We start from the raw sequence: 19598 nt of genomic DNA, 5'->3' as shown, positions 1-19598 counted from the left end.
ACTAGCATCGTTATTGAACTCGTGAAAGTCCATCCTTCCTGTGGACGCAGGACAGCGGCTGACAATATAAGGAAATGGAACATCACAGAACACTGCAGAACATTTTCAATCGGATCTAACAAGAAAACTGTTTATCGCATAGTGATGCGGTTTGCAGCAATCGACAGAGCATAAAATTGCGCTTCATTTGATATATAATAAGTAGATGTTTGCGAAAGCTGTTTTTTTTGCCAAAAAACCTCAAACGGGGAGTATCGACATTTTTTCAAAAATTGACTTTTCTTAGACCTTCGTTTATATACATGCATCTTATAGATCTCATCATTTAGATAAGCAACAATGTGGAAATCGTTACATTTATTTAATTTAAATATTATTTTTAGGATTTTAAAGTCAATAAGTATTGAATTTTTGCGTATTCAGATGACTAGTTGCAACGATAAATTTGCTTCATTTTCAGGTCCTACTGTTAACGAAATAAGTAGGTCCAGTCACTGGCTCATGTATCATAGTGCCCATACGATAACTAGGTACCGCGGTTCGCTGATCATCAGAAGTATACATCCTGAACGTGTAATCACCACTGTCACCGTGACTACACCAGTGGTGACCATTTTGGTGCCTACACATTTGTAATATACGCTTCTGATGAATAGTGGCCCACGGCACCTGGTTATCGTATGGATCTTATGATGCATGAGCCAGTGGTTGGAACTACTTACGTGATTAACTGTAGGACCTGAAGAAGACGCAAATATACTTCATGAGACAGATGAGAAAGAATTTTTTTTTTTTTTTTTTTGAATTTACATGATGTTGAAATTTCAGCTCCAGTAAATGCTTTCTTTAACGTCATGTTACACATATGTGTTTTGTACAACACGTATAGCGTCTTCATGCCCTATGCCCTCTAGCATGAGACACTTCGAAGTAAGTAACTGTGGGTGAGTGTTACCATCAACACCAATGAAACGAAGATATTAAGGACTTGTCCATTGCTGACTGCTCCATATCTATTGATTTGGCACAGGTAAAGACATAAAAGGAGTCGAAAGTATGTTTAAATCTGTAAAAGTAGATAAAGTATCTATTCAAGAGTCATTTTACAATGTTGTATATCACCAGTGGGTATTGACCATACACTTCTAATTTCACACAATAACAAATTTGGCAAGCCACTGATTTTAAACTAAATTATGGAGACAACAGATGTGGTTATCTCTTTGTAAATTTAATACTATGTTTGCTATCAGAAAGTTGTGTAACCGATATAGTGACCATCCTAGTACACTAGATAGTAGGATCTCGATAAACGGCTTCCTCCACCGTAATTTTACACTGTAAGTGGCGGAACTACCACTCAGATGTACTGAAACGACTGTGTAAAGCAGAGAGTACTATTGCCTGCAATACTGTGACTAGAAGCAGAGCTCTTATATCTTGATTGGTTTCTCTTGTGTAATGGGTAGACAAAGGTTGAGTCACATATTTATTATTTAAAAGCAACAAAAATTTTAATACTGAGAACCTGTCCTGGGCGTATTCGTTGTGCTGTACGTAAACAGATTTGTTAAAAGTATTTTCTTCACCACTATGTCCGATGGTATTTGTAATTCCAGTACTGAGAATACCGATATCGCCATAATTTTGTGTATCAGATCAACTCTCTAGATAATTTGCATAAGTCTGCCCTCCCGACTTCTCATTGTTTACTTGGTTCTACCGAGCAGAGCATGCAGGTTGCGATGACACAGCTCATTACTCATCAATAATCTCTACAAGATCATCAAAACTTGATGCCTGTAACTATAACGAAAATTTTTTGATGAAAGTCATATACAAGATGAGGAACTGACATTTCTGGGAGAAAATGAGATCATAATGTCTTATGAATGGTTGGCATATAATAGACACTGGGATGAATACAGTTTGAATATGTTTTCCAAAGTACGCAGCTTTTAATAAATACATCCCACTAGCGGTATCCGTCACATGGGCCAATGTTATACCGTGCGTCTGAGAAACTGTTCTACGTATCGTAATAAACTACTAACAGGTACTGCTCCTATCATAGACACCAATCGCTCATTTGGAGAAACGTTTTCCCTGTCATCCATCACAGAAACTTCTAATCTTATCCGACACACATAAGTGACCCTGCGTTAGTTATGTTAGTATATCAAGGAGTAGCACATTAAGAGTCAGAAGTAGTGGGAACGCACTATGACATTAGTCGATCATCGACTGCTGAAGACTATGTGTTGCATTTGTTTTTTTAAGGCCGTGCTGACCCAAGCATTCACATCGGTAACTGTCTACCTGACGCTATCCCTCTGCCAACGGCCTTTTCAAAGAGGCCAGAGAAGAGGACAGAGGTTTAGAGCGCTCTATTGGACTTCGGATGGTAAACCGCCGAAAAAAAGGCGTGAGGGTGCAGAGGGCTATGTAAACCACTGCATGAAAGACGCATAATGTGTATCCACAGGACATGCGGCCTGTAAATGAAAAATTGTCATGATGATCTCTCCACTGGTAAAAGAATCCGAATTAGTCTCCCATTCGGAACTCCTGGTGAGGACTACCAAGGTGAAAAGGGATAACAAAGGGATAACATTTTATGAGTTGGAGAGTGGAATTTTGAAAGTTTAAACATAGTAGAGAAAGCAGAAAATCTGAAAATGGAAATGCAAAGGCTCAATCTAGATATAAATGGGTTGGGTGAAGTTAAATGGAAATAAGAATTTATGGTCAGACTCTATCTCTCTTTCCAAGCATTAATCCCAAGTGGTGGGATGCGCTGGTTAATCGGATGTGGCAAGTTAATTTTAAGGGGTGGCCAGATTCCCTTCCTATCACCACTCCGGACTCCCCAGGAAAGAATGAGTGTACTCCAACTGTCTGCGTCTAGTGTAATCCATGGAGTAGTGTGAATGTGTTCAGATGTCCGCGAGCCGTGTAACTGAGGCGGAAGGTGGGGACCAGCCCGGTATCCACTTAGCGGGATGTGGGAAACCGCCTAAAAATCACATCCAGGCTGGCCGTCACACCAGCCCTCGTTGTTAGCTTACCCGAGTCCAGGAAGCAGCGCCTTAGCGATCTCGGCTACCCTGGCGGGTATGGTCAGACTAATATATGGTAATATCAACAGCAGCTGCAATGGTTTAACGGGAGCAAGAAAGTAGGAAAGAAGGGCAGAGACTGAGCTACTGTGAACAGTTCAGTGATAGGGTTTTTGTCATCAGATTCGACCACAAACCAACACTCACAAGGACAGTTTGTGTATATTATATGCCAAAGTCTCAGCCAGAAGATGGATAGACAGAGAAAGTATAAGAAGGTGTTGAACGGGATATTCATTGTGTAAAGACAGAGATTCCGAAATCACAGATTGGATTGTAAGGCGTACCCACTAGCAGATATAGAATCAGAAGATAATTTAGTAATAACGAATGACAGACTGTAGTATCATCCGAAAAAATCTGTGTGGAAGAAGGGATACCAAAGTACTGAGGAATAATGAGATGCGTTTCTAGTTCGCTGAGAACGTGGATACTGCTGCAATGAACACCACCGTAAGAGGTTCAGTTGAAGAGGAGTGGACATTTCTAAACAAGGCAATCACAGATGTTGAACAGGCAGGCGTACAAACAAAGGAAGCGCGAGTAAACCTTGGGTAACAGAATAAACACTTCAACTGATTGACGAAAGCTGGAAGTACAGAAATGTTCAGGGAAAGACTCTTACAGCAATATACAACACTCGGGAATAAAATGCATAGGAGGTGCAGGACAGCGAGGGAGGAATGGCTGCAGGAAAAGTGTAAAGAAATTGAAAAAGAAATTATCGTCAGGAGTACTGATTCAGCGCGCACAAAATTCAAAACAACATTCGGTGAAATTAAAAGCAAAGACGGAAACATTACGTGTGCAATGGGGATTATATTGTTAAACGCAGAGGACAGAGATGATAGGTGGAAACAATACGTCGAAGACCCTATGAGAGAGTGGATTTGTCTGATGACGTGAATTCCATCGAAATTCCTAAAATTGTTGGCGGAAGTGCCAACAAAATGAGTTGACGTACGGGATCTATGAGACTGGCGACAAACCATCAGCCTTTCGGAAAAATATCATCTGCCTAATTCCGAAAATAGCAACGTCAGATAAGTGCAAAAACTATCTTACAGTTAGCTTATCAGCTCATTTATCCAAGCTGCTGACAAGAATAATACAAAGAAGGAAGGAAAAGAAAATTCAGGATGTTTTAGATGACGATCAGTTTGACTTTGGCAAAGGTAAAGGTATAAGAGAGGTAGTTCTGAAGTGCGCTTGATAATGGAAGCAAAATTGAAGAAAAATCAAGACACGATCACAGGATTTGTTGAAAGGAATGAGCAGACTAATGAATATAGAATGTGGATTGACTTGTTGCAGGGATAAGAATAGCGATAAACTTATCAGAATCGGTGACGACGAAGTAGACGAAGTTATTCTGACATCTTGGAAAAGAAATAACGGTATAAAGTCTGAATGAAGGAGGACATGGAAATGCAGACAAGCAGAGGCACAGAGTGGCTTCACAGCTAAAAGACGTCTACTAGTAGTAAACAAAGTTCTAAACACGAGGAAGAAATTTCCGGGGAATGTTCGCTTACGAAACAACATTCTACGGTAGTGCCTCATGAACGGTGGCAAAACCAGAACAGAAAACAATCGAAGAGTGCTGCAGAAGAATGTTGAAAATCAAGTGGGCTGATAAGATAAAGAATGAGAAGGTCCTCTGCAGAATCGGCGAAAAAAGAACGTATGGAAATAGTGAAAAGATGAAAAGAGAGGATGATAGGACATGTGTTAAGGCATCAGGGAATAACCTGCATGGTACTAGAGGAGGGAGCTGTAGAGTGTAAAACCTGCAGGGGGAGACAGAGATTGGAATACACGCAGCAATTAATGGAGAACGCTGGGCGCAGTTGCTACTCTGAGATGAAGAGGTTGGTACAGGAGAGGAATTCATGTCGAGCCGCTCCAAACCAATCATAAGACTAATGTGTTTCTTTAAAAAACAAAAAAATGGATTTACAGCAGATCGTAGCTCTGGAGGCGACTTAACGTCTGTCCGCCCAACAATTGTGGTTATCCTGCACGGCGTGTTACACACGTGGAAACATTGTCAGCACAGCACTGAAGATCTGTTGTAGACAGTGTTGGTCTCCGAAATGCGTCTTACACCGGTTATCATCCCACGTTCTTTGTGTGTTACCTCGTTTTTTGACGTGCTACCATCTTCAGTACACAAGCGTATCTGCAGTATTGCTCAGATATCGTGTCTTAAAACTCGCGCCCCACGCAACACTAGTTGCAACAGCTGCCACACTGTATATTTGTTCAAATGGTATAGCCTTTGCAGTGATTTTTGGCCACTCAGTTTAACTTGTCCCTCGGTCCGACATCCCTCCTGATGAGTCTTACGAATCCCAATGGAGCAGCCACAGTGTAGTAAACTCTGGCGTGGTTTAGTACAATTATCGATGAAGGTGTGTCAGTACCAGCAATACCTCCACATACATTGCCCCTCTGCTCCAGCCCACAGGCAACGACGTCTCGTTGAGTGTACTCAGCCTGTAACTTTTAGTGCTGCCGGTGTCGTTACGCCCGTTATTAACAAAGCATGATGCAGCTTTTTTAGTGGGTAGCACACTTTATGGATCGTAATACCTTGCGCAAAATTAATAAGAGCGGGAGGAGCATCGTAAAAGTTTAATTTTAATGCAACAGCGTGTTCTGCAGCAGCGACAGCGTAATGGTGAGTTACGTCGTCATAAAAACGAAAAAACTCTGTGGCTCTGTTTGCAGTACACTCCAACGCAACAACAGAGATAATATTTTAATTACTTTATTGTTGTCCAATAAAAATCCTTACAAAAACACATTGGCGAAGGCAGAGGTTTCTGCCACACAAAATGAGTGATGTTAATCTTAGTTTTCTGAAGTAAATTCAATGGCTAAACTAGCAGTTAAATTACTATCGTACTATACTTAAGATTAGGATAATAAGTGCTACATCTAACAAGAAAAGTCACCGGTTTCTGGAGATATTACGCCATAAAGGCGTCATGCTGGATTGCACATATGCGACACCTGTGTTGTTAAGATATGGTTAAATCACACGTCATATGCTGAAGGAGCTCCTTTGTTGATATTTTCTCCTTGCTTCAAATATTGTAAAAGATAGCGTGTTAAAAAACTGAGCCACTGTAAATGAAAGTACGGCAAGTTTTGGGAGGGTAGTACAATTGAATAACACTATCGTACCACTGGAAAAATTAACGTTCAGTTTATCCTCCCAAATATGTAAAACTATAATGCGCATAGTGCGTCCACTGGCTGTACGGAATATGTTCCTCCTTCCGTTTACAGAAAGAGTTAAGGTGCAACACAGGTGGCGACGGTCTTCAGAGAACCCGCACGGAGTATTTTTGAACAGTGCATCATTAATTCGGCTTTCCGCGGCCCCGGGGCGGAGCTTAAGTAAACGAAGGAGTGACGGCGGCGGCGGCAGCGGCGTCCGTGACTAGAAGCCAGCGTACTGCTTGACCAGCTTGCTCCACTCCTTGGGGTAGTTCCTCTGGATGTGCGACAGGGTGCGCTGGATCTGACGCGTCTCCTCTGGTGTGCACGTCGGGCAGGCCCCGCGAAGAACCAGCGGCGCCAGGGCTGCAACGAGACGAAAGGCACCGTCAGACACCGCAAAACAATACGACGTTGAACCTAGTGTAAAAACACTCCATGTGCAGCCGTGAGAGGTGATGATGAGTGAGTTTAAGTATCTGCTAAAGAGCTCCTTTATTTGGACAACACATATAATAAGCTACCTTTTAAAAATGTGGTACAGCCAGATTGCACGGTAGGATGCCAATGTAATGCCATATACAGGGTGGCGCACGAAATGTTTTACCAATTGTTTCTTTCACAATTTACGACGCACATTAGATATGCCGCTGGGATCTCTACAGCAGTACCAACAGAGCTTGGAAAAACAAATGAGTTACGAAATGACGTGCAATTCACGATACTGCCGCTAGGAGACTAGTAAGCAGCAATGGCTGACAATGGAAGACTGACGACACAGCAACGATCGGCAATTGTGTCACTTTTTCATGAAACGAAAAGCCTTGTTGTGACTCAGAGGCGTTTTCGACAACAAAAAATGGTTCAAATGGCTCTGAGCACTATGAAGCTTAACATCTGAGGTCACCAGTCCCTTAGAACTTAGAACTACTTAAACCTAACTAACCTAAGGACATCACACATATCCATACCAGAGGCAGGATTCGAACCTGCGACCGTAGCAGTCTCGCGGTTCCAGACTGAAGCGCCTAGAGCCGCACGGTCACACCGGCCGGCTTTTGACAACAGTTTAACACACGATGGGTCCCTTGCAAGAAGACCATCCACAGGTTGTACGATAAATTTGTACAGGAAGGAACAGCACTGGATGCGAAGCGACCTCGGCCTAAGCCTGTTTGTTCGCCGGAGAATATTGAAGCGGTACGAGTTGTTGTACAGAGAAGTCCCAGGAAATCGTGTAGAAAGGCAGCAGTGCAACTGGGAATATCCAGACGCTCCGTTCAACGCATTCTTAAAAGTGACCTCCATATGTACCCATACAAGATGAGCTGTGTACAGAAGCTCACTGAAGAACACAAGCAGCGGAGACTGCCGTTTCCTCAGTGGGCGGAGGATAGGGAAGAAACTCTCAACAACGTTTGGTTTTCAGACGAGGCGCATTTTCATTTAGACGGTGTGGTTAACAAACAAAATGTACGCTTTTGGGTCACTGAAAACCCACAAGTGCTTCATGAACGACAACATTATGCTCCGAGGATTACAGCGTGGGCAGCAATTTCCAGTCACGGACTTATTGGACCCTTTTTCTTTGAAGAAACTGTGAACAGCGAGCGTTATTTGAGCATGCTTCGCGATAGCTCCATTCCACAGCTTCTTGCTACTGCCTTGCCCTTCAACACGCAGTGGTTCATGCAAGATGGAGCAAGGCCACATAGTGCAAACACTGTGTTGGAGTTTCTACACGAGCATTTCGACATGCGGTTCATTTCACTCAGGTTTCCAGGTCGCTTCAATGACGGACAGAATTGGCCCCCCAATAGTCCAGACCTCAATCCATGTGACTTTTTCCTTTGGGGGTACCTAAAGGAAAAATTTTTCCCGAAACGTCCATGTGATTTAATGGAGCTCAGAAGACTTATTCTTCAAGCTTGCAGTGAAATTACGGAAGACATGCGCCGTAGGGTAATCACTAACTTCAGTGTTCGTTTGAAGGAAGTTAGGAAACGAAATGGTGGACATATTGAGCATGTGCTGAGTTAGAACAAATCTCCATGTACGGCTCTTCATTGTAAATTATGTTCCTTTCAGATTGTATTGTCAATAAAGTTTGTATTCAAAAACAAAATGGTAACACATTTCGTGCGCCACCCTGTATGTACACGCCATAGACTTATATGTAGAATAGAGCTGCAATCTCTGTGACAGTATATTCATCATTCGTGGTAGGGTAAATAAATGGCATGAACAGTTTCAGATGTAGAGTGATTACTGAGAATGACATCTAGTAGCCGTGCACAGGCATGAGACAGCGTTATCAGCATCTCACATAGAAAGTTGTGGCCCTTCATTCGGCTGGCTTGTCGAATCGTGCAATATACAGATTTATGGATCATTCAGATGTGAATGCGTGTGGACGTGATGGTGGACATATTCGCCTTCAAGCTTCTGGTCAACCACGTCTAACCACTGCAAGGAAATATCGCACCAAACAAATCACAACCTTGTCCTATCCGCTTCTGCCATCCGAGAACAAGTAATGGATTCCCAATAACACTTCTTGCCATCTTACACCATTGGTCGGCAACTAGCTGCGTTCGGACTAAGGGATGAAAGTCTAATCTGTAGCCTGCCGTTAAACACCACAACACAAACGGCAGCATTTCGAGTGCTACCATGACTGGGAAGCGTGGACTGGTGATGAACGTCGTCCTAATGTGCTCAGCAATCAATCGCGGTTCTGCACTATCCCGAATGACCAATGTCGGCGGATGTGGCAGCGAGCTTGGCAGATGTCCGTTCTGGAGAGGCATAGCAGTGTTATTCCTGCCCATCGGATATGACACAAAGTCAAAGATGGTAGCGATTACTCTGGCGACCCATCGGTACGTCACGGTATCCTGCGTCCTATTTTGCTACCTCTCACGTCACGGTATAGTGATGCCACTTTTCAACAACAGGATAATGCTCGTCCACCTGTGTCCTGTGTCCCTAAGAACTGTTCGCGTGATGTAGAGGACTCCAGTGGCCAGCAAGAGCCCCTGATGTGCTCTCGGTGGCTCTTTATAACTGTAACTCGTTTTTGTGTTCACTGCAATAATCTCACTTTTCAAACCGCGGATTTCCATTTCCTGTCCTCTTCACCTTTTACGTGTGTCATCTTTTTTTTTTTTTTTTATTTTTTTTTTTTTTTTTTTTTTTGTCATACAATATAATTCACACTGAGCGCGCAAGGCGTGTGGGAACACAATGGCTGTGATGTTGGTTGCCATCTGTTGAAAACCTTGCAGTGCATTTGTATCTGTACAGTTCAGCTACTAATATGCTCCTGATCCCTACATTATTCATCTCGTTGTCTATCCGACGGACGGTACACGTAACTCATTATTTGGCTCGCGTCACTTCAACGTAAATGGAACGGGAGTTAGTCGGGCAATGCCACACGCTGCCACTACTCCAAGATCCAGTGACGACGGCCCAGGACTAATGCCAGACCAACATCTCTGCGTCTGTCATTAATGGAATATGAGTAGGTCGTGACTGTTGAAGTCCATGCGGCGAATTTTTTCCAATGCAGTTGGGGCCGCCACACATTATTGTACCTACAAAGTTAAAGATCCAAACAAGATACTGTTGAGCTTTTAAGCCCGAATTCTAAGGTAAACTCCGATACGCTACGACCCACATTTCACCGATTAATACCCCACATTTAGTTGGGTTTTGTGATCTAGTGGTAAAGCGCATGCTTAGAAACTGAAAGGTCGTGGGATCGCAGCCCAGATGGACCAGCGAAAATTACAGTGACGTGAAGATTTGCAAGGAACGACATATTGTTCGGATTCCACTTTAAGATTCCCTTCCACCGTATGGTTATTGGGATAGGTTTAGGTAACTTAACTTGTATCCAATGGAAATACTTGCACCAGACGTTCAACCACACAGAATTATTACTATTAGTCTAGTTCAAAATCAGTTTCCTCGAGACGTGATGTCATGTCTACCAAACATTATCTGTAACAAACTACTCGGATATCATGTATGCACTAGCGCAATAGACCGCATTAGATTATGAGAATAAATTAATACAGCTACATACAAATTGTATTTAAAGAATGTTCGAATAAATTAGCAACGTTTATACAGTCTACACTGAGCCTTGCTAAGGTCTTAATGCCTTGACAGCAGTAACCTTCTAACTCTGTACCCAGTGCAAGATCATACACAATAAGACGAAAATCACCAATAAGAAGTATCCGAATGGGACGGAAACCGACAGATGTGATGTACATGCGCAGACAAACAACTGATTACAACTTCAGAAAAATTGGGTGACGGATTCTAGAGAAAGAGCTTCAAAAACTGAGCAACTCTTAAAGTGTTAGTTCATCCCTGGTCCTTATGCAAGCAGTTATTCAGCTTGGTATTGATGCAATTGTTAGATGTCCTCCTGAGGGAAATCGTGCCACGTTCTGTGCAACTGGCGCATTAGATCGGCAAAATTCCGAGCCGGTTGGAGGGAACTGCCCATAATGCTCCAAACGTTCTCAATTGGGGAGAGTTCCGGCGACATTGCTTAGCAAGGTAGCGCTTGGCAGACAGAAGACGAGCAGTGGACACCCTCGGCATGTGCGAAGGGGCATCATCTTGCTGAAATATAAGCCCAGGATGGCTTGCCATGAAGGGCGTTGAATGTCGTCGACGTACAACTGTGCTCTAAGTGTGTCTCGGATAACGGCCAAAGGAGACCTGTTATGAAGAGAAATGGCACTCCTGGCTGATGGGCCGTATGGTGGGCGACAGTCGGGTTGGTTTCCAACCGCTGTCCGGGTCGTTTCCAGACACGTCTTTGCTGGTCACCGGGATTCAGTTCGAAGGAGGACTCATCACTGAAGACAATTGTACTCAAACATATAACACGTCAGCCTCAGGTGCAAACAGAAACCAAACTTTACCCAGGTTTCAGCCAAAATAATTTGGCCTTCTTCAGAAAGTAGTGACACTAAACTACTACATGCCAAAGTTTGGCCATGTCAAGTATAAAACTGTAGTACCGTAGCAACTAGTCATAATCTACATTACTTGGGCTGAAGAGAAGCAGCAGGCCCACTGCGCGGACGAGGTCGGTAGGCCGCGAGAGCTGCACCGGAACTTTGGCATGCAGTAGTTTAGTGTCACTCGCTTCTGAAGAAGGCAAAATTATTATGGCTGAAACCTGGGTAAAGTTTGGTTTCAATTTGCAACTGAGGCTGACGTGTTACAAGTTCAGTTATCACAGTTGCTGACAGGGCTGCACAATGTTAAAAATTCTTGCTGTGAATCTTCAGGTTTTGGCGGCGCAAAGACTGTTCCATTAAGTTTCGGATATGCAGCCGCAAGAAATCTTCTTCTTCTTCTTCTTCTTCTTCTTCTTCTAATATTTCGGCTGTATACCGTCTAACCATCTTCAGAGTGAGTCGCAAGACTTTCGCTCCAGTGCTCGCTTCGTCCCTTTATACTCGTGTACAGCGCGACTGCGCATGCGGCCACAGATGCAAATGCGCCAGAGACGTTGGTCGGCGGCAGACATATGCATAATGCGCGAGTTGTATCTATGACTCCGCAGTCGATCTGTGTTGGCATATCGATACATCATTGTGAGCTGCACTGTGACGACGTCTTTGTGAGTTTATTACAGCAAGTGCCGGATTCCACGATTCATCAATATTGAAACCACTATCTCTATTAATTAAATTCGTCGTCAAGCGAATTTCAATTGCCTCCTTCCCTATCGAGTCCCAAAAGGATGATGTAGTTGCCAAAATTTCGACGTTGTCATACAACATACTGTGACCATTATCAATACAGTGCTCTGCCACTGCCGACTTGTTAGGTTGTAAAAGTCGTGTGTACCTCCGGTGTTCTGTACATCTTTCTTGGACAGTACGAGTTGTTTGTCCGATTATGCACGGGTATAAAGGGACGAAGCGAGCACTGGAGCGGCAGTCTTGCGACTCACTCTGAAGATGGCTGGACGGTATACAGCCGAAATATTAGAAGAAGAAGAAGGAGAATTCTTGCGGCTGCACACTCGAAACTTAAAAATTCTTCAATATTAAAGCTTCAACAATTCTATTCACTCAATGATATTTCAGTTATTTCACGTAACTTTTTCGGGCAATACGTTTAGCTAAGACATAAACTATAATAGCGTATACACTTCGTGCTTTAGATGCCTCCAAAGTAAAATTTTGAAGAGCGTTAAATTACGCGAAAGCCCATACGACGCAAGAGTCCTGCTCCAGGTATCCAATGTTCTCGGAAGTCGGTAATTGTCTGTGCTCAGGTATGAATAATGAAATGTGCTGCGACTCAATCGCGCTGGAGTTAGGGTTCGCTTCGCACAGCTAGGGCTAATGTTCACAGCAGTTCCATTGACGTGGTGCACCGGAGCTGGTTAATTAGCTTCACCAGTTCAGTAAGCCTTCTCAAGCATATATCCTATGCATAGTACGGCGAAAGAAGCTTGCAGCTATTTTGCAATAGTTTAAATACGAATCACAGTAGGCTGCTGCCGTCTGCAGGGCTGTGGCAGCATTGAGGTGTTTGCTTCCGAAATTGATTCCCTCTGAAACTGGACAGCATACTTCCTTCCCCAATCTGATATTTCTTTTTGTGCTCTGATTCTAATGACCATCGCGTCTTTCTCCTATTCATCTGTGAATAACACGTCTGTGTGAAAGGCAGAATACCTAGCACAGATTGCAAATGAGGTTCAAATGGCTCTGAGCACTATGGGACTTAACATCTGTGGTCATCGTGCAAATGAGGTGAAAAATAGAATGGCCTTAGTTCTCACACTATCTGCAGGATCTAGTCTTTATCAAACCTCTTTATAACGGTGTCCTCAGAATGAAATATTTTCACAGGGCATCGGCCGCCAGTTATTTGATCAATGCGAAGCCTCTCTGTTTCTCGAAGGTATCTATCAAGTGCAGCAAAGGTACTATGGAGCGGAGAAAGTGTAATGTACTGCATACTGTCAGCAGACTGACACTGCACACGATGAGTTCCACATACGACCCGTGGTCAACTTTTCCCGTACACTAAATATTTTGTCACTGTGTCAAGTGTCAATATTGCCAGGTGGGCTGTATTATAGTTGCCCATAGTGCCGATTCATAGATTTAGAAAATCCCATGACTTATGTTCTTCATTGTATTTTGTGATAATGATACCAAATGACATGAACCTGTGTCTAACACCAGCTATAAAAAATCAGTTTCTTGGGCGATTTATGATGAGGTGTAACGCGTCTTCAGGTGGACTCTCGAGTGACCTCGGAAGATGAACGATTCATGCAGCACTGGAATGCTGTGAAGATAGCTGGGAAAATAAACATAAAGACGTGTCGTAAAGCAAGCCTTTGTTTTCACTACTGACTGTTCAATAAATTCTACTCATTCAAGCAGATCGTAAAACAATTTTAATACCTGTACACAAGGTATTGGTAAAACTGCGATGAAATTTTTGAGTTTTTGGGATTGTATGAAGACTTGCACATTTTTCCCCGTTTAATTTTCCGAAATGAAAATGACGTAGGGCACTCTTCAATTACGTTCCTATGGGAATATCGAAATAAAATACATATACTAGTAATATGAACGTATCTACTTCGACACAACTTCCCCTTTTATTCTTCTATAAGCAACTTTTTTTGTTGATGCTAGCGTCATCGAACTAAGCAAGTAAGAAGTGCTACTGAATTTCCTGCATGGCTGGTTATAAGCGTTTTCGGTTTTTTAGAACCTACGAATAACAGTATTATACTTCATTATCTCTTTCCTCAGTTCCGAATTATTTTACTTTATTCTCGACAGATTTGTCTGTCTAGCAAACGGTGATGTGTATTTGTTATAGCTGTATTGATAAACCTCCATTCTATGAAGCAGGGCGGTTGTCGTTTTTATGTTGGATACACAGAATATGATTAGTTCATGGTATTTGTTCACCAAATGATGTAAAGATTCTCACGGTGGCCATCGCTTAGCCGAAAGCGGTAATGACTGCAATATTGCTCTGTGACTGCATTCACACTTAAAAGGTTAGGTTAGGTTAGTGTTGTTTAACGTCCCGTCGACAACGAGGTCATTAGAGACGGAGCGCAAGCTCGGGTTAGGGAAGGATGGGGAAGGATATCGGCCGTGCCCTTTCAAAGGAACCATTCCGGCATTTGCCTGAAACGATTTAGGGAAATCACGGAAAACCTAAATCAGGATGGCTGGAGACGGGATTGAACCGTCGTCCTCCCGAATGCGAGTCCAGTGATTCACACTTAAAAGAAATGTATCGTCATGCTGATGGCATTTATCAAACTAAAATTTTTAACTAATTGGAAATCATCCGTGATTGGCGCCCTCTAGAGAGACATAAACTTCGCGTGTAGGAATAATGATTTACTGGTGACGTCGGAAAAGTTTAGTTCCTGGAAGAGCAGAAAAACGTTATAGAGGGAGCTTACGACCCGAAGACAACAGAAGCTATTACGCCCGCCGGCCCCCGTCGTTTCGTCGTTTAATAAGGGCCGGCGTGTCAAACAGGTAGTTTAATAATTTCGAGCGGCCTTTGTGTGCCGAGGCGTGGAATGTGACGCCTCGCCCATCGCTCGAGGGAGGCGTTTTCGTTGACGCTGGCCTGTGGAACGCGTCAGCGTCCAGAGAGAATGTTACTGTCATAGGCAATCGTCACTGTCTTTCCATGAATCTGTAGCCCATCTAAACATGGCTTCCGGTCTCACCTGACTTCCAGCTACACTCATAGAGAAACAGTCGGAAAAGCTCTGCTCACATTAACTCCTTACATTCACATTACCAGAGACTCCAAAAAAGAAAGTCGAAAATAATCATATATTTGACTCCCGTTTCAAGTATATCTCCATATCTTTAGGCACTCTCGACGTATTGTATCGTCTAAAGACGATCCACCACAATTCGCCACAGACGGCTTCTCAAGCAGATGTCTGCAGAGCGCAAGCAGCAATAAAAAAATCAAATTATACGCGACACACACGCTTATTATCTAAAGTACGATCGACGAAGTATCAAAACAAATTTTTGACTGGTTTGAGGATTTAGAGGAAGGGAGGATGCAGCTTGTTATCTTGAATGGAGACCCATCGACGGATGCAGAAGTAACTTGCGAGCCTTACTGTTCGTGTTGCCCATTACTGACATTGCTGACAGAATTTCCACATATGGTGCGTTTATCTATGACGACGTAATTATCTGAAAAGCTGCACAAATATCCAGTCAAATCATCATAAGGCGTCAAAGCCATGTAAGAACTGGCTACCTGCTTCAAACGTTCAGATATTTCACGAAATGAAAAAACATATAGTATTGGATGGCTAATAATATTAGTGAGTTGCGACTGGATTCGGTCAACTGACACATATGGGTGGTATATGAAACACAACAATGACATGGGCTCAGTCGTAGGTAAAACAGGTGACACACTTTGGTTACTTGGTAGAATAGAAGGCAAATGCTACCAGTCTTAAAAGGAGATTGTTTACTAAACATACGTGCGACCAATGTTACAACACTGCTCAAGTGTGTGGGAACTGTACCTAATTGAACTAACATTGAATATTTAACGGATACACAGAAGGGCAGCATGAGTACTCACAGGGCTGTTTGACAAATAGGAGGTCACAGAGATGATGAAAAAACTGAACTGCCAGACGCATGAAGATGGACGGAAACCATCCCGAGAAATCCTGCTTACAAAGTCTCAAGAATCAGCTTTAAATGATGAATCTAGCAATATGCTATAACGGCTTAAGTATTTTTCCCGTAATAATAGCAAGGACAGCGCACAGAGAGACTTTTAAGCAGTCATTTTTCCCAAGCTCCGCACATCAGTGAAAACAGGAAGAAGCTCTAATAACTAATACAGTGAGAAGCAACCTCTCCCATGCTCTTAACACAGGTTAGCCGGGTATGGATGTAGATGTAGAAGTACATGTAGATTTCTTTTTCAGTTAATTCATGCTGGCGTTCGCTAATACATCGTTCAGTCTCGCCTGTTTCGTCGGTCAGTGATTGAACAACAATGAAGCTCATTCGTATGCACACCGGACAGGCTCCCACCCTACCACTTTGTTAGGATGTGGTGCTACGCACTGACAGAATAGTGCCAATAACGAACCTTAAATCAGGGACATGAAGGCCCGAACTGGAACCCAGTTTCCCTTGCAAAAGAGTCCAGCATCTTAATCTCTGCGACCCATTTCTTAGACATTAGCGTCAATTTGTTACTTAAGTAAAACATATGTCGATTTGATAAAGTAACTCTTTTTCCAAATTTACAGTGGGTATTAATGTTGCTAATACTTGGAAGTAAGTAGTCAGTAACATCTTTTAAAATTCGAGTAAGGAACTGTATATAATTAACATATTATAGAAAAATAAAAAATATCTTTGAAACTTGGCTCCCAGTTCCATCATATGAATGCTAATCTGCAACTGAAGGTACTTGCACACATTGGTATGGATCTGCTGGTACTTATTACAGTGCTTTTAGAAGCTTATATATAGTAAGAGAGAGGAAAAAAATTACACGACGCAAATATGGAAATCGTAAAACAAATTGTCGATTTTTTCAGTGATTCCTCAACAATTAAAATTATAACCACTTTGCATCACGTAAGTCAATAGCTCAGTGCTGCATTGCGCCCTATTTCAAACTTTTTTTGGGTCAAGCGCTCACTACGACAATTGTAAAACATTCTTATTACAAAAAACGAGGGTTCTTAATAACATTATTTACAAACTAACCTTGAGATGTTTCTGAACAATATTATTTAAAAAATAACCATTTCATGATAAAACTGATCATTGTTTAGAAATAGTCTATGAAAATTGACTCTATAGTTATCGTGTCAACAAGGGATTCCGATATCTGAGAGAAGAAAATGTTATTTTTATCATATAGAAGGTCGCTATTCGGAGAAAGCTTGATACGCTGTTTACGAAATTTGTTGACTTGAAATGTATACTCATTTTGCAAAATATCAAACAAACAATTTCTTGATATATATATAGTAAGATATTCTTGTAACGCCTGCCGCCAAGTAAGGAATGAAGAAGATATGTTTGCCTGTGAGGAACACTACTTTTGTATAGCGTGAAATATGTCATGTGTACCTGAAATTTCCTTCCTGTGGAGACTGTGTATTGCGTAAATGGAATGTGGATACAGTAAAATGACCACGCCATCGTCAGACCTCAGTTTTGAAAACCCGCAAGTAACAGACAGAGAAAGCTTAACATTAGTCTAACGTCTGAAATTTTCAAGAACAACAACAAAGATTTAAGAAAACAGAAGGATAAATGAGTTACAGAAAAGCCTGACCTCCCTCTCAGACTGTATCTGCTGATATTCTAAAGCTTAATAAATTAAAATTGTAGAACTTTGATTCTTCATTAAAGAAATTAAATAATTGGTTTTAAGAATATCATAGGAGGAACGTGGTAGATGTTTGCACATAACTGTCAAAATTACACGAAATTTCTATTCACTAAAGGAGCATATTACTTTTTTTTTGTTTACTTACGTCAACAGACCTACAGGAATTCAGAAACACCAACACGGACCGCCTAGACTACTACAGAATTTAACTGTTTCACATTCGCTATTACACACACTTATAAAATAACTCGTCATGAGGGGCTTCAGTACATTTTACTCTTAGGAGATCTTTTCCTAGATTCCAACAGCATTTTCGTATTTTACTTCGTATCATGTTTATCTTACAAGGGAACCTCCCCATCGCATCCCCCTCAGATTTTGTTATAAGTTGGCTCAGTGGATAGGCATTGAAAAACTGAACACAGATCAATCGAGAAAACAGGAAGAAGTTGTGTGGAACTATGAAAAAAATAAGCAAAATACACGAACTGAGTAGTCCATGAGCAAGATAGGCAACATTACGGATATTGTGAGCTTAGGAGCACCGTGGTCCCGTGGTTAGCGTGAGCAGTTCCGGAATGAGAGGTCCTTGGTTCAAGCCTTCCCTCGCGTGAAAAGTTTACTTTCTTTATTTTCGCAAAGTTATGATCCGTCCGTTCGTTCATTGACGTCTCTGTTCACTGTAATAAGTTTAGTGCATGTGTTTTGCGACCGCACCGCAAAACCGTGCGATTAGTAGGCGAAAGGACGTGCCTCTCCAATGGGCACCGAAAACATTTGCTCGCAAGGTCATAGGTCAACCGATTCCTCCACAGGAAAACACGTCTGATATATTCTATACGACACTGGTGACGGCATGTGCGTCACCTGACAGGAATATGTTGCTGACCCTTCTAACTTGTACACTTGGGGAATGGGTAAAAAGATTCTTCTACCTTGCCCGATTTAGGTTTTCTTGTTGATGTGATAATCACTCCCAAAAAAGTGATGAAAACATAAGAGTTTGTCACATAAACTGCAACAAATGAATGCAAGTTTCACAGTCGCACAGTTTTCCCTGTGCTCTGTCAAAACATACGTTTTTTACGTTTTCAAATGTTTCCGTGTGTAGACCGTCCAATCCTGCATGTGACCAAGCAAATCTGAACATGTCCTGGAATTTTGGAGAGCGAAGTTGATCATGTTTGAGTGCATGAACTTTGATAATTGTCTGAAAATAAAAAATTAAATTTCTCACTCGAGGGAGGATTGAACCACGGACCTTTCGTTCCCTAGCTGCTCACGCTAACCACGGGACCACGGCGTTCCTCAGTCCGCAAGTTCCTTGATGTTGCCTATCTTACACACGGACTACTCAGTTTGTATATTTTGTTTATTTTTTTTTTTCATAGTTCCACACAACTACTTCCTGTTTTCTCGCTTGATATGTGTTCAGTTTTTCAAGGCCCATCCACTGTGCCAACTTATAACTAAATCTGAGGGGGGTGCGTTGAGGAGGTTCCCTTGTTAGCTTTGATTTTCTTCAGACTGACTGCAGTATTGTTTCCAAAAGATTTGTACAAAGCTTTCGACCCAGAACTACTTTACTGAATGTGCATTTTTAATTTCTCATTGAATGTACCACACACTTTTTTTTTTTTGCGAAAGTCGGTCGTAGGGCGGAATACGAATTAGTTGTTCTCCCCAACTGTGACGATTTTAGTGTTATAGTGAACTTTTCTGGAACTTTGTCCGTTGTTTATTAAAACGTCTGCAGCAGAGATATATATAGCATAATTGCTGGTGCTCGTTATTCATACTGCTGTG

At 42.1% G+C, this 19598-nt stretch overlaps 1 protein-coding gene across 1 annotated transcript in view; it reads right to left on the bottom strand.

Annotated features, from left to right (window-relative positions):
* Positions 1-5876: 5876 nt before the first annotated feature.
* LOC124623000 overlaps positions 5877-19598 on the bottom strand; it is a 252638-nt gene continuing 238916 nt past the window's right edge. Inside the window, exon 4 of the mRNA XM_047148790.1 lies at positions 5877-6713. Coding sequence (XP_047004746.1) covers positions 6571-6713 — 143 coding nt within the window. The 3' untranslated portion in view covers positions 5877-6570. The remainder of the gene's footprint in view (positions 6714-19598) is intronic.

This window comes from Schistocerca americana, chromosome 7 (genome assembly GCF_021461395.2).
Source record: "Schistocerca americana isolate TAMUIC-IGC-003095 chromosome 7, iqSchAmer2.1, whole genome shotgun sequence".
In the NCBI taxonomy this organism is placed as follows: Eukaryota; Metazoa; Arthropoda; class Insecta; order Orthoptera; family Acrididae; genus Schistocerca; species Schistocerca americana.
This window is presented reverse-complemented; position numbering and strand designations above follow the sequence as displayed.